Source organism: Lepisma saccharinum, unplaced genomic scaffold (assembly GCF_977018435.1).
Source record: "Lepisma saccharinum unplaced genomic scaffold, izLepSacc3.1 HAP1_SCAFFOLD_397, whole genome shotgun sequence".
Taxonomy (NCBI): domain Eukaryota; kingdom Metazoa; phylum Arthropoda; class Insecta; order Zygentoma; family Lepismatidae; genus Lepisma; species Lepisma saccharinum.
This window is the reverse complement of record NW_028143101.1, coordinates 198,313-214,278: the sequence shown is the minus strand read 5'-3', so window position 1 is coordinate 214,278 and position 15,966 is coordinate 198,313. Positions and strand designations below refer to the sequence as shown.

Here is a 15,966-nt window from a genome sequence, read left to right as displayed (position 1 = left end):
GTATATCCGGATATATAATAGCTTGCGCATTCTTTCCAGCCCGACGTTTGGAAGGATCCACCATGCAAAAGTAGCAATTACTTGAGTGGTCAGTGGGTTCCCGCGAAATTCTTGGGATAGTGAACTTCATGGCTCTCTTTTCTCCTCTGTACCATCCTGCAAAATACAAAAGACAAAAATAAACTAATGTGTATTTTCACAACATATTTCACATATGAGATATGTAGATATATATTTAATATGCACAAAATTATATACTTTATTAACTTTGTCAATCAGGTGCACAACTTCACCCAAACCTTGTGACTTAGGTGCACTACTATTGGTTAGGTGCACAAGCAACTTACAAAACAGGATGTACAATTCAACATTAATGTGGGTAAAAATAAAGTATATAGCAGTTTATTAAATGTTAAACATGTAAGGTGTTAGTAAAAGTAATTTTTCAAAATACATTTGAAATAAACAAAAAACTCTAGGCCTCTTCAAGAAAACCCTAAATATTTAATATATAATTGAAATTATTAAAATTTTACATTTTAATTTTCCGTCTTACCTTCCAGATTTTTTTTTGCAGTTATCGCAGGTGAAATAAGGTGCCCAGGTTTTGTCTTGTTCCCCTACAGACATGCCGAAATATGCTCTGTATGCTTCACACATTTTAGCAGATGCTTTCACAGAGTACTTATTTCCTCTTTTCTTGATAAAATGGCCACAGACATAACAAAATTCGTCTGCCATATACTTGCAACTTCTTGATGGCATTGTAAACGTGTATCTAATTAGGCAGCTAGGACGACAATGAACCACTTCAAACTGCACGATTTGCACTATTGTTGCTGGCAGAATGCCAAGACCTGTCCATTTCAGTTATAGGGGAGACCAGTATATCGTTACAGCGCGCAATATGACACGTTATTTATCTTCTTTATTCATAATGAGAAAAAACGTGTACTGGAAAAGGGTAAATCTCAAAACATCATTGTCCTGGCTACAAAAACAAAGTTTATGAGGAATAATACCCATTTTCTATACTTTTGGAACACAAGGAATTAGGAAATAACAATTATTACCCAGGAACAGAAAGAAAATATTTTTTTGTTACATTGTGTCATTTATTAACTTAAATGCACCTTCATTACAGTGTAGTTTTTCATAATTTTTTTTCTTTTGATTTTAATGCAGGCAGGTGAAATAAAAATGATACCATTGAAGATTATTGTGAGTGACTATGATAATTTGAATGAGTTGAAAGAACTTATAGAAATATCTGAGCAAAAGAAGGATTTGTCTCTGTTCTTCAAAGGATTGAATGACTTCTGGACTCTCAGCCAACGCAGAAAAGAAGTGATTGAAATGCTAAGGGATTATGCAGCATGCATAGGTGTAAGACCATTGGGAGAAGGAGGATTTTCAATTTTGGCATTAAGCACAGAATTAAAAGAATACTTTGGTATGACATGGAGAATCAAATACAATAGTCTGGAACAGAAAATGATGTCTGAAGTCAATATTAATGTTTCAAATTATGGTGAGTAGATTTTCAGTTTTACTCTTAGTTTCATCGCACATTGTTAAACTACATATAGTAATATTGAATTTAGTGGGGAAGAACTTGATCACATGTCAACCCTTCTCCCTCATAATGCATGTAGTACAAACTGTATTTCTGCAGGTATACAAGATACTGGTGTCTGGAAGCACAGCCTAATTAATATTCCTGTGTAGTGTTGTGTTTTGGGCATGCCCACATTACTCTTGTGACCATCAGAATTACATTTTAATATTATATTGTAAAATTTACTACTTGAATAAGTTCAATATTCAGTTGAATATGTGTGATATACTCAAGTTTTATATTATGCGAGTAGTAAATGTTCTTACATGAGTGTGTGTGTGTGCATGCATCCTTATGTGTGAGGAAGAAGGGAGACTCTGTAATGGTCACAAAAGTAACATGGTCATATTCTTGTGTCCTTATGCGTGCTGAGTATCTCTTAAAATTTCCAGCTCTTGGCACAGGTATGGAGGTTCTAGACATCAGTATATGTTTTCATTTGACATACATGGCTTAATTTAAGTTATGATAAGGAGTTTATTTTCCCAAGACAAGCATTAATTGGGGTGTAAGGGGTGCTCCTTCCACATAGTGCACCCAATAGTCAACCTCACTTCCACTGGACTGCAGACTCACGAGGCTCTGGCGACTGACCCATGGCCAGTATAATTCTGTGGCATCCTGTGTTTTGTCCTTATTTGTGCTGAGCACTCTTTTTAGCCTCAGCTTTAAACCAAGGTAAAGGAATTTTAGTTTTCAGACAAGCTTTTATTTTTGTTATGATAAGGGGCTGGACACCGTATAGTGTGATGGGTGCAAAATAGCCCCAAAATAGTACCCAAAAATTTTTAATTCAAATTCAAAAAATTCAAAAACAAGCATTAATCCAGACACTTTTTTTTTTTTTACATCACAAGATCTGACCTGTTTGATTTTAATCTCAATCAACCAACCATCTGTTATGTTCATAACCCACCATCATCTCTATGCTTTCCTAACTTGGCATACATTTTAAATAAGGGAATACCTTCACATTCAGAGAATACTTGAAAGTTAATGAAAATTTTGAATCTTGCATAATTGAAACTATTTAGAATTTCTAAATGTACCGCACATGAATTTGCAGACCCAACACCTCATTCAAGGTACCCAGATTCCAGAAAGTTGTTCACTAGTGTTAGAGATTAAATGTGAATCAATCCTTCCATACTTGTATCTAACATACACTCATGTCCAGGTAATTCCATGTCAAATCAACCAAGGAAAAATAAATTTCGGAATTTGATGTTATGGATTTGATTAATTTTTGGTATACATGTATCTTATCATCTGAAATATAGAAAACGTTTTATTTTTTTATTTTTCATGTTGCCAGTTTGTAAGTTATTGAAATTTGAAAATTGACAAAATTGCCCAAAAACTGCTCACCGCTGAAACTTTAAAGACAATCTGCAAGAGACCTGTTTCAACTACAGGGCTGGTCATGGTCTCATTTTAAAGCTTGTGCAGATAATTCACAATTGCTCATGATCCCCAGAAAACAGAAAAATTTCAATGTTTTTAATTTGACATTGAAAATTTTCCTCAGAAGGAATGGATTGCTAGTGAAAGTTGGAAAATCATAAATCCAATAGAATTTCATGCTCCTAGACATATTATTATGTGGTTTCATTTGTCTTTTCTTGAATGTACTTCACAGATGTTCTTTTCTGCTAATGACTTTTTGAAAAGTTAGGGCTTTTCAATCACTATTGAACTTCAAAGTAAATTTCTATTCAGACATGTAAATGTAAGACATGCTGTCCCGAAAAGGAAAGAAATAGGTAGCTTTCTATTCACACATAACGTATTAGCTGATCAGACATTGGTTACTAGAGTAACCAATCTATCTGGCCAAGGAAATAATTGAGACATTTTGTATTTTTAGACTGAAAACAATTAATTCAACTTATGGATAGATTGTCATCACTGATGACCTTGCAAATGAATCCCAATTTTTGCTAACCTTGTGTACGAATATGATACAATCAATATTCGACATTTTTTATTCCTTAAAAAGAAGTGTTTACAACATGTGTGCATTTTTGTTCCAAGCAAATCATGCAGTACTTGATTATTGTTTCATTTGGACTGCTGCTGTTGAAGAAAGGAAAATAAAAGTATTTCTTTCCAAGAAAATGCAGTTAAACTGCCCCTTCCTCCAGTGGCCACCCACCCTGCATTTATTTACATTATGGGCATGAGTTGAGGTACAAGTTGCTGTCTTCAGTGCCAACAAAGATATCAGTTGAACTTCTTTCCTCTTGCCAGACATTGACTCATATGCTTCTTCTAATTCACACATATTTAGCAAACCTGTTATTTTTTGTAACATATGATTGTTATTAAGAGAAATAATTGATCATAGAACTAAGTCATATAGTTCTTGTGATTAGTCTGATTTTGTCCCCAGCAAACAAGAAAAACTAGACTGAATATGCTTTTCTTTTTAGATCAGGTAAACATTTCGTATGACATTCATGCATGTATTAAATGTGACTGCCTCCAAGCATAAACATTTTTTTCTTTGCTACTGCCAGCTTATGTACAATGTATTAGAGTTGGAAGTGGTTGAAAAAAAAAACTGGCTTTTTTCCCTGAAATGTTTCAAATGGATGAAAATACATTACTTGACTGAATTTTTCCTTTTCCACAGGTTTTTTGGAAGCGACTCTATATCTTACTTCTATCCATGTTTATTTTTCCTTTGCACAAATACTTTTTTTTACACCTTAGTAACTTTTTCTTCATACTGAATGTTCATGTAGAGAATCATTTTCTTGTTTCATGTTTTTAAAATATCCCTATCACTTTTTGTACAAAAGTTATGTAGGGTGGAGGCACTAGTTATGGACATCTTAAGGGAAATGTACAATAGTATACAAATTTTAACATGATGATAATTTTACTGATAGCTTACAAAAATTATGATCACTGGTACAGAGTAAGTACATTATGACTAAGCATTAATAAATACAAAGAAGTTAGTCAGAAAAAAGTTTTAAAAATATTAATCAAACGTGACACTATTCTTCAGTTATGGCCACTGATTTTCCCCGCTTAGGCCACCTTGTCTATGAACAAATAATGAAGTAATACAGACGAAACTCAATATGTTAAGGGTAAATAACATAGTTTTCAATGGATGAACATAGTGTAAATGTAGTTGAACAACATAAATTAACATATCCAGACTTCTCCGGTCACTCCGTAGTAAACAAAAAAACAAAATGTCAGTTCGAAAAATGAAAGTAAGGAGAGAAAAAAGTTTTCACACATTAGATAGTAGCTTCATATCACAAGGAAATTATATCTCTAATGCCAGTTCACTGGCAATAATGTTATACAGAAAATTACTTTTTTCCAGTGTGTTAACAGGACCAGGAAATTTTGTTATCAAGTGTCGCCCCTCTTGTATTAGGATAGGCTCCGGCAATTTTCCCATAATGTCATTCACATTTATTGTTAAAAAATCATTTTCTATATAATCAAAGCATGTCTTCTGCACATTTGCAATCTTCAGGCACTGTATTTCATATTCACTTTTTTTCAAAACCTTTAAAATAACAACCACATACCGAAATATGGTGGAAAGAGGAGATTTTTACCCTTTGCAACTGAATTTAACGAGAATAAAATCTCCAGTTTTCAAATTTTCTGTTGAAGATAATGTACAATCCTCTAAGTCTTCATCAGACTCTTCTGTAACATCAACAGAACTTCCAGTTTCCATCCAGTCTTTTTCAGATGAACTTGTGTCTTTTTTTGTCACAACGGAACTAGATGATTTGGACCGGTTTTTTTTTCTCTTTAGCTCCATGTTTGCTTTATGTTCTTGTTTCTGTTTTTTTTTCTCTTGTTTCTATCTCTCCTTTTGTTCATGATATTCAACCCATTTGTCACAGGTTACTACACTAGGAGTGAATTCCTTCTTCCTTCTGCTGGTTGATTGTTTTGGTTGTGGCCAAATGGCAACATCATTGTAAACTTATTGGTGTCACCTGGATGGTAGTTCTAGGAGTCAACTGCGATGCAGATGCCAATGGTTGCTGCACTGGAGTACTGTTATCAACACATGCATACATACATTAATAAACTGCAATCATTTTCTTCAGTGGCCATAATCAAAGAATCTTTGCAAACCTGCATCTAGTAATGGCCATGTGGTCTACACATGCTGTTTTGTGGTTATTTCTATTTCTGGATATACATACTGCAATTCTAACATTTAAACTCACCTCTGAACAAATTATATGTTCCTGATATATATAACAACTGTGGAAAACATTATTGTAGCTCTCTCTTTTCTTACGAAAATGCATAAGAAATTCTACTGTAACAAGCAGCTTCTTCCTTACAACAAGCTTACTTCCTACAGGAACTACAAAGAGGAAACATGAATATCAAATTGGAAAGCTTATTTTACACTGATTTATGTAAGCTGTTCACTGATTGGCTTTAGATCACCTAGGTAGCTACCAATTGAATATGAACAGCAAAGTGGCCATAAGTAAGGTAGTGGCCAAAACTAATGCCTCCACCCTACATTCAAAAACTAGATTGACTGACTTTTCAAACACCTTCAGAAGAAATGGTCAATATGTGTCTTCTGCCTCAACATGTAAAATTATTTAGCTAGTTCCAAATATGACATTACGAACCTCTAAACCCTTAACTGATACAACGAGTGAAATAGGTTAACCGTAATTGGTAAAAAGCCAAAATTTCCTGTTTTTTTCTTCAAAAAGCTGGCCTTTTATATAAAAAGAAGTCCATTTAAAAAGCAGGCTTTTTTGCAACTAACATACAAGGTACATTCAATATATAACCGGAAAAGTTGTATAAAAAATCGAAAATACGACCATGTTTGGTGTTTCTTTGTTATTTTGTTGTGGCATCCTAGAACTATTAACAGATAAGCCTGGCATGCCTGCCTTGCGAACGGGGTGCTGGGAATCAGTTAAACAAGATGGCAGCACCCTTGCAGGTTTGCACCAACTTGGAGCAGCGAAGTGTCATTAGATTTCTGTTAGCTGAAGGGTTGTGTCGGATGGCAGTACAATATGGTGAAAGCTGTTTGAGTCGAACACAAGTGTACGAGTGGGCAGAGAAGTTCAAACAGGGTGTAACAAGTGTTCAAGGTTCGCCACGTCCAGGATGCACTGTCTTTGCAGTCACGGAGAACAACATTGTGAGAGTTGACGAGTTGATATGGGAAAACAGGCATATTACCTTGAGTGAGATTGCATCAAAGAGTCGGATCAGCCCACCATATTGTTCATGACGTACTGATGTTCAAGAAAGTTTATGCGAGGTGGGTTCCAAAACATTTGACACCAGAAATGAAAGACAGGTGAATGGATGTGTGCATTTGTGACAGTACGAGGCTGAAGGGAAGGCATTTCTTCACTGTAATGTCACGGGAGATGAAAGTTGGGTACATTTTTATGAACCTGAACGAAAGCGGGCTACAATGGGGTATATTCCCCGGATCAGGCTCCTTCAGATATCACAATTTTGGCCCACTTAAAGACGCTCTTAGTGGCTCAAGGTTCGAGGATGATGAGGAAGTCCAGGCAGCAGTGCATGACTGGTTACGCACATGCCCAAAATAATACTTTGCACGTGGAATTGGGAGGCTTGTGGAGCTCTGGCGCAGGTTCATTGAACTTGAAGGGGACTACGTTGAATAATTATCGTGTGTTGTGTTCCATTCAAATAATAGTTTTCTGTAAAAAAAAAATATTTCCGGTTATTTATTGAATGTACCTTGTATATACAATACCTCTCTCAGCCTCCGTGGCCGCAGTGCGGCAGCTAGCTCGTCGAGAAGTAAGAGTGCATCTGCCAGCATGTAGACCCGCAGCTGTACGCTGACTTGCCAGAAATCTGGTGTCCAATTTGCACGTGTTTGTGAAGTGTTAAGGTGTTAACAAATGTTTTAGATTGTTTTGTTTTAGTTTACATATTGCTGGTGCATTTCTGCAGTGTAATAATGCCATGTTATCCGTACAATTTCAAACAACACCTTATTATGTGGGACTCTTACGTCATTATGAATATTTGTAGGGAAGTTAGAAGGTGTTTTGTAGTAGAATTTCCAGATGTCCCCATTCCACACATAGAGAGTTTTTGGTTACTTGTGAACAAATTTAGGGAAACAGGGTCTGTTCTTGGTAAGAAGCAAAAGGTAAAATGGCTTGTAATGGCATGAGGAGAAACTAGACGACTTTGGAGATTGATTGGAACATACACCTCTCAAATCCCTTCAGTGCCTCACACAAGAAACAAACATTTGCATGTCATCTGCATGGTGAGTTACAAAGATTTTAAACCTGACACTTTCATAAGAAGAATTGAAAGAAAATATCAGAAGTAATTGAAGCAATTTCAGAAGAAGAGCTGATACATGTTATTGAAAATTTCCTTAAAACATGCCGTAAATGTGAGGAAGCAGGAGAACATCAATTTCCAACACGTCTTGTAACAAGGTACATGTTCATTTTAATTGTAAGTGTCCATGTAACCTTATTTCATTATGTAGCTAGAAGTTCCATTTATGCAGATGTTCAATCCAGTTTGCTGGCAGACACACTCTCATTTCTTGTTGACTGTCGCACCAGTTGTGACTGCTGACACCGAGGCTAAGAAAGGACTATATGTGTGTGTGTGTCTATATACAGTATATATTAGATTTTACTCTAATGCCAACATTCTTGATTAAATAAATTAAGCACTTATAGAGAAAATGCAATGGTGCATTACAGTTATAAAAAAATATGATTAAAAGCTAGTTTTCTTCCATGAAAATGAACATCTGTTAGCTTATGATTGGATAAAATTAATAACGTTCAAAATTTGCAAATCTTTTTGGAAGGGAAATTATAAAGTTCTACACTTTTATTTGTTATTCCTGCTGTAAATTTTAAAATCCAGAGGCATAACCAGGATATTATTTTCAGGGAGATGTTCAAGTTGACAGATTCCTGTTTGCAAAGTATGTATGTGTGCATCATTAGAGAAATTTCATATCTTGTAAAGTGAAAGTGGCCCCTTCCCGGTGCTGCTTACTAAGTCTGAAAGTATCCAGAACTCGCCAACACCCTGTTGAGTGCTGGACCAGTGGTTCCAGGTTTGAGTCATGGCACTCTCATGTGTTTTCCTTTGTGAGTGTCTCATCATCAATTTCATCTAGTCATCATTCATTGCCATCATAGAGATTACCTAAACATGCAGAAAAGTAATATGGAATTAGAGAAGTACAAAAGTTATGTTTTTGCTCAGTAAAAGTGCATTGCTCAGACATGCTAATTGGGATTGGACATACAGTTCAAACTGGGATATGAACTACTGTGCCTCCATTGGTGATTGAACCTGGATCCCTTTGATAATAAGGTAGCAGCAATACTTTATGCCATTGGGGGATCCTAATTCATATCCATGTAACATTCAATCAAAATTCCAGCCTTTTTCAAACAATAATACTCACAATTATAAGAAACTTTTGTCTCTACAGGCTAAATTACTTCTTAATCTTCCTCATACTTATCTTGGTATTAAATGGAGTGTATGTAAAATGTAATAGAATGTAAAATGTAATAGGTGTACTTCTGCATATGTATTATCAATAGTAAGATTTTTTTATTATCCTGAAACATCTAATAGTTTGATACTAACATTTGTTAACAAACTGTAAGAAGCACAAACACGTGAAAATGTGTTTTAAGTCCATTTTATGCTCAGATAGGCTAATCGAGATGGAACCTACAGTTTTAAAATTGAATCTGAACCACTGTGCAATGTGTCTCCACTGAGGATCAAAGCTGATACCCCTTGATTGCATGACAAGAGTATTACTGCTATCCCATTGGGTAGGCAATCACTAACATAGACGTATTGCAAAAACAAGTTAGTAACTAGAAGAATGGGCAATATATGTCTCTTGGCTGCTACATAATGTAAAATCACACATTTTGCTGGTTCCAAACTATGGCATTACCAACTTCTAAACTCACAACTGACGCTGCAAATGGCAAAAAAGTCAACATTTCCAGATTTTTTTTAAAACCAGCTTTCTAACAGGAAAAAAAATCCATTTAAAAAGCCAATATTTATATAACTATAAATTAGTCTGTATGTTATTGCATTATTGTACACTGGATTATTGCTGAGTTAGCAGAGGCAAAGTCAGGGACGTCTGAACTTCTTTTGGAGTGGGGGGGCAGGTTTTCAAAACCATCAACAGGTTTTACAACCTCTTCCCCCATATTATATATAAAAATTATTATTAAATAGCTTATTTTCTTTTATTATTATATTTATTACATACATAATAAATATATACTTATTGAATATACATATGTATGAATATCCACAGTGCAGAAGACTAATAAGAGATCAGAGTATTTTATTACTTATAATTCCATTAAATGGCGCTTAATACATGAAAACTGAAATTTTACGTCTTACGATAATTCCACAAATTTCCATCCTCACCTGGTACTCGACCTTCGCATGCAGTGAGGCATGATGGTATTGAGGCATTCCTTTCATGATTACCTAGGTAGTAACATACCTGAAAATGTGCTACTTTTAAAAGGGGGCGAAGTTCACATGCAAACATATTGAGAAAATCCATATTTCTGATCAATGTGTTGCAATAAGAGTTGCCCGTGGCAGTGTTCTCGTTTACCATTTCATAATTTTTAGTATATTTTAACAAGAACGTCGCATACTAAAGAAAAATTACATTAATTAAAGAGTTATTTAAGGAAATAATTTAATGACAGATTTAGTTGATTTTACTTCACTTTTCTACCATTTTTGGCTAATCGCGAAGGCAGTTGATGGGCAATATGGTATATTTTATTTTGTAAGTGCTATATTTTTCATATTTCAACATATAATACATTTATGCTTCTAAAATTGCGTACAAAAACTATTCTTTCACCTTTTACTGATATTTTCAAATCCGAGACTGCTATTTAGAGATTAAGATTAAGGAATGAAACTATCAGTAATTTTAGAGCATTTCTAGGCTAAAGTTTTGCAATGAAGACTTTCAAATATAGTGCATGGTTGGAGAGCGCCGAGGTGTCAAATATGGGGCAAGTCGCCACGCTATGCCAACAGCTTTAAAATTTGATATTTTCATTTGTAATTATCATAGCAGCTAGGTACCTGGTATTTCATTTGAATGAAATCAGTCTGAACTTTTCAGATCAATGGCCTCTCTTAGATGTTTCAGATTTGAGAGAAGAAACTAAGACCGAAGGTGAGAGGGGCGAGCCTCCTCACTCATCCCTTCCCGAGAAGTATAAAATATCGATAATGCCTCGAGCTTGCCACCTAAAACTAACCTCCAACGTAAAAATAAATCACTCGCGAACATAAGAATGAACGGTGTAACCTTTCTCTGAGGTCTAAAACTAAGCCATCAGCCCTGAACACGGTGCTTAAAAACAAACAGTAAATCTAAATGGCCAAGAAATAAACGTTCCTCCCTTCCCACGAGAGGAGATGGTTCATGCACTCCAAAGTTCACAGCGTTCAAACCTGATATGGCAGGGAAATGATGGTGTATCGGGACTATACTTGTCTGTCTCTAGTTGTCATTAAAAATTTTGATTCTTTACTACTATAATAAAATATTGAAAGAGTAGTAAGTATTATCAAGTCCCAATACCAATTGCATATATTCATCAGTTCTATTTTGGGTGTTTTTAACATCATTGTAGCTATTTATTAAGCCATCCTAGTTCATTTGGGAATTTTTTCCAGCAGTGTGTCTGCATGAAGCATCTCTTGGGCTTACCCAGCCTCTCATCAGTGAGTACCTTTGGAGTGACTGGAAGTAAAGGTGGTAACTTGGAGCCTTGTACTGACCACATCACTGTGAATGAGAAAATAATGTGTGCGTCCCTACTCCCCTACTCTGGATGCATCTTTATGACATGGTCAATACACAGGAAGAGCTTTCCTGCAGTTATTTTTGCACTAAATACTAACATTTATTTCAAGTATTATAACAATAAACATGTACTTGCAGCAACTAAACTGCATTCTGTTTATATTCTTGGAGACACATACAATATGTCAAAACTTGTACTTCAAGATGTTTGTACAGTTACTGCAAATACTGTTCTAAGACTCTGGCTACACAGATTTAGGTTTTATTGCATTAAGTAATTTGATATTTTATTTGTCTTATTTTATGTCCTATTCTCCCAGGGGGGAGAAGACCATGTTGATTTGTAATTAGGCCAATGGGGTGTAACCTCTGCCTGCCATCCTTGTTGTTGGCTTACATCTAAAACCTACTTAGATCATCACTATTCTCAGTGGAGAGCCACTTGTGAATGAGTAGATACTGAGATGGAACACTTGATTGGCCTACCAGACTCCTCCCACAGTGAACCATGTATTTCTAAACCAAATGTATTGTATACTTCACTTCAATTCTTGACGATAAAAGTAAACATAGATCTCAAAAACTTGGAACCTCAATAAATCAGAAAGATTTTCATCATTATTGCATTTTGGTTAAAAATTTAATTTACTATCATATCTATTTGTTTTCTAGGTAAAACATTTTATGAAAGAGAGCAAGAACTATTTGATTCTGCATGTGCAGGGAATTCAGATTCTCTAGTTGATCTCTGGAAAACTCTTGCACATGCTGTGCTGAGACAATGTGCAGTGGATGAAGTGAGACGACAGAAGTAAGAAATATTACTTTTCTTTTTCTTTATTCACATCACACAATCTCAGAGTTTTGCTGATTTTTCAGAATTCATGCATTCTCCCATAAATCACCAATGTATTTTTAGTTGAGAGAAAGGTACCATTAAAGGGACTTGGTGAAAAACAAGCTGAAATTCCTACTACTTACACCCTATCCATCATGTATTGTCTCTTGAATTTTACCATTATCTGGCTTGTCTGCTGAAAATTAAAGGGGCGGGGGGGATATAGGAATTGAAGGTGTGTTTAAATGATTCCATAACAGCAATTTTCTCTGTACTGTATCAGGTTAAAGGAGCTGTTTAGTAACTGAGTGCATTTGACAGTCAACTCTTGATCTGTCTTAAAGTTCCAGGTATGTCTCTTCATCAATTTCAGTTAATAACTATTTATCCCCATCATTGCAATTATCATAAAGAGGCAGAAAAATGATGTTGACATTTTTAGAATAATTGGTAGCAAGTGCTACCACTGCCACTGTTGTGCTTAGAGTAGGTGATGGCTATATTTACCAGTACTACATGATAGCAATTAACATGCAATTTCTTCTGTCTGTTTTTTTGATTTGTATACATATGAAGGTATATAAATGATGAACGACTTCTGAAAATCTTGCGTAATTTTCTATATTTTCAAAATTGGGGATTGGCATTACATTACGAGTCTTCAAAGACTGGTCTTTTGTTGTGCTTCTCTGCATCCATAGAACCAATGCCAGAAGCGAAATTCTGGTGTACCACTGCTATATTCTGAAGTTTTTGTTCACTTGGGTATATCGTGGTGGCCACAGGGGCATGCCAAACACCCATTTTTTTAAAAAAATATAATTTATTTTCTTCTTCCTTTAACTTTCATTATTCAGAGGTTCAATGTATAAATTTCATCTCTGCTAAAAGCCCTGTCATTCTGGAAAAAAAACAACTATTTCAATCCTCTAATACAGTTCTTGAGTTTCAATTTTTTTGTAATTTGCGCCAAGTTTGAAATGCATTAGCTTGGAAAGTTCCCATTCGAAGTGGCTTTAAAAGCACATGCTAGAAGTTAAATTTGAAAATTACAAAAACAATCTAAGGGATGGGGAGATGCTCTATCAATCACAGTATCAGCTGATATGGACATTAGTGGTTTATCGGGAATATGTAGATTGGCTCTAACTTGGTGCTAAATCCTGCAATATTAGTATTATTTAAATATATAATTAATTCATGCATTCTGGTTTTGAAAAATAAATGTCAAAATCAGAAATTTGTTTTCTAAAGGGCAAACATTTTAACACAATCTGGCTACATTAAAGAGGCAAATAATCAAATCAGGCTTCATGAGCATTTACAATTTATAATGAATTTGTAGAATTAAGTTATTAGTAAATTTTATATTGGTACTTTATCAATATAGTCAAATGTTTCAGATCAGTTTATTTGTGATAAATATGAATGTAATCTTTAAGATCCAGAAAAGTATCTTTAAATATGAAAGTTCACAATTGTTTAATCAGGTAAATCAAAATGCACTAAAACTTGCTATGGTACTCCAATACTCTTTCTCCACGGGAGGTGCATTGCAAACTGTCTTGGATCCCTCACTCTATGAATTAGACTCAAAAGAAATTGAGTCCTATAATGAGTAAATTTAAAACAATTTTTGTGCCAAGAATAAATATATTGAATGTAGGCATGTGTCTTGATTCTATAAACAGTTCGATGTATATATGCATCAGTATATTCTCAAGATCCTTCACATTTACGCTATTGTCAAGATATATATGGACTGGTTAAAGTTACAGTGGTGTAAGTCAGTTTCTTAAAAATAAAAAAAGTCTGACTCACAGCACTTTGCTGATCAACACAACAGCTGTTTCCTTTATCACTAGACCTTAAACTGTCATCTGTTGACAGTTGAATGAATCTCTGATTTACTTCACATTCTCTGTTAACAGATTGACTTATATGCACTGTGTCCATAGTCATGGTGCACTTTTGACCGGTCACAGGAAAGCAACAAAACAAGATAGAAATGTGAAATCTTCACCAAATAAAAGGAAAACTCTCCAAGTTTCTTACCTATTCAGTGCAGTTCGATGTGGCCTCCATTTGTTGCCCGACACACATCTAAATGATACTCAAGTTCTTCCCACACACGGTTAAGGACGTCTGGTGTCACAGAGTGAATAACGTCTGTGATTCTCTATTTTAAATGATTAATGTCGTTGATATGTTCACTGTACACATGTTGCTTCACATAACCCCACAAGTAAAAGTCTAAGGGTGTCAGATCTGGGGATCGTGGTGGCCATGGCTGGACAGAACCTATGCCTATCCACAGCTGGGGGAATGTTGTATCCAGAAACTCATGAACAATGTTGGCGTAGTGTGGAGGCACGTTGTCATGTTGAAAGATGACACCTTCTGGAAATTGTGGCACTGCATACATTTCCAACATGTCAAGGTAGTTGTTTGCCATCACAGTCTGCTCCGCAAAGAAAAATGGGTCTATCACTTTATCATGCATCAGGCCACACCACACGCTCACTTTAGGGGTGTTACATTTGTACTCAACGTAGGCACGAGGATTTTCAGCAGCCCATATTCGGACATTATGGCGATGAACATGTCCACAGACATGGAACGTCGCCTCATCGCTAAACACAATCTTCTGCAGAAATCGTTCATCATTGTCGATCTTATGAAGCATATCTGTAGCAAACACAAATCATGTGGGTCTATCTGCCGGTTTGATAGCGTGCAACAGCTGCAATTTGTAACCCGAAAAATGCAGACATTTCTTTAACACCTTATGAACTGTAGTCTTGCTTAGGTGTAATTGTCGAGCACACGCACGCACAGATTTTTTAGGGCTCCTTAGGTAGCTCTCTCGTATAGCCTCTACAGACTCGTCACTTACCGATGGTCTACCAGAACAGGGTTTGTCCAACAAACTGCCGGTATCCTTCAACTGCTTATCCCACCGATTAATGTTATTCCTATGTGGTGGCGCTTCGTTGTACACGCGACGATATTCACGTTGCACTTTTCTCACGGATTCAAACTTCGCAAGCCACAGAACACACTGGACTTTCCTCTGTACTGTACACATCTCGACTGGCGTGGGCAATGGCTGATCCGCTGCTGCGCAGTTCGTGGTGTTGCGTCATCACCTGTGTGTGCACACACTTGTGCATCATAGTACGGAAACTTGGAGCGTTTTCCTTTTATTTGGTGAAGATTTCACATTTCTATCTTGTTTTGTTGCTTTCCTGTGACTGGTCAAAAGTGCACCATGACTTTACGGACACGCTGTAGATCTGGTTTCTGTGTCTGTCTTTTTTTTAAAGAAAGTGACTTACACCACTGTAACTTTAACCCGTCCATATTTAGAAATTGTTTGCAATTGTTCATGTTAACACAGTTGACATTTTATGCACTTTAACATATAACAAGTGTTCCTTTGATGGTACACTTCTGTTCAGAGAAAGTGGCACATTTGTTTGAGTTGAAGTCCAGCTTCGTAGGCGATCGTGTCTGGTAGTACAGCCAAAGTAAGTGTTCGGAAAGCAGCAGTGTTGCTTACTATCAATCATTTTAACCACATGCAGGGAATTTTGTCTCTCTCAGACTTCAACTCAAACG

General features: G+C 35.8%; 2 protein-coding genes across 2 annotated transcripts in view; one reads left to right on the top strand and one right to left on the bottom strand.

The window, feature by feature from the left end:
• Positions 1-12,322, top strand: part of LOC145982760 (uncharacterized) — a 66,580-nt gene extending 54,258 nt beyond the window's left edge. The window contains exons 4-5 of the mRNA XM_083116128.1: positions 1,186-1,531; positions 12,180-12,322. Coding sequence (XP_082972254.1) covers positions 1,186-1,531; positions 12,180-12,322 — 489 coding nt within the window. The remainder of the gene's footprint in view (positions 1-1,185; positions 1,532-12,179) is intronic.
• A 2,202-nt stretch (positions 12,323-14,524) lies between these two features.
• LOC145982759 (uncharacterized) lies at positions 14,525-15,031 on the bottom strand. The gene has a single exon (XM_083116127.1). The coding sequence runs from the start codon at positions 15,029-15,031 to the stop codon at positions 14,525-14,527; it is 507 nt and encodes a 168-aa protein (XP_082972253.1).
• Positions 15,032-15,966: the final 935 nt, after the last annotated feature.

Bases quoted from the DNA above. Each gene is read 5' to 3' on its own strand.
- LOC145982759 (XM_083116127.1), bottom strand. From the start codon at position 15,031: ATGCTTCATAAGATCGACAATGATGAACGATTTCTGCAGAAGATTGTG.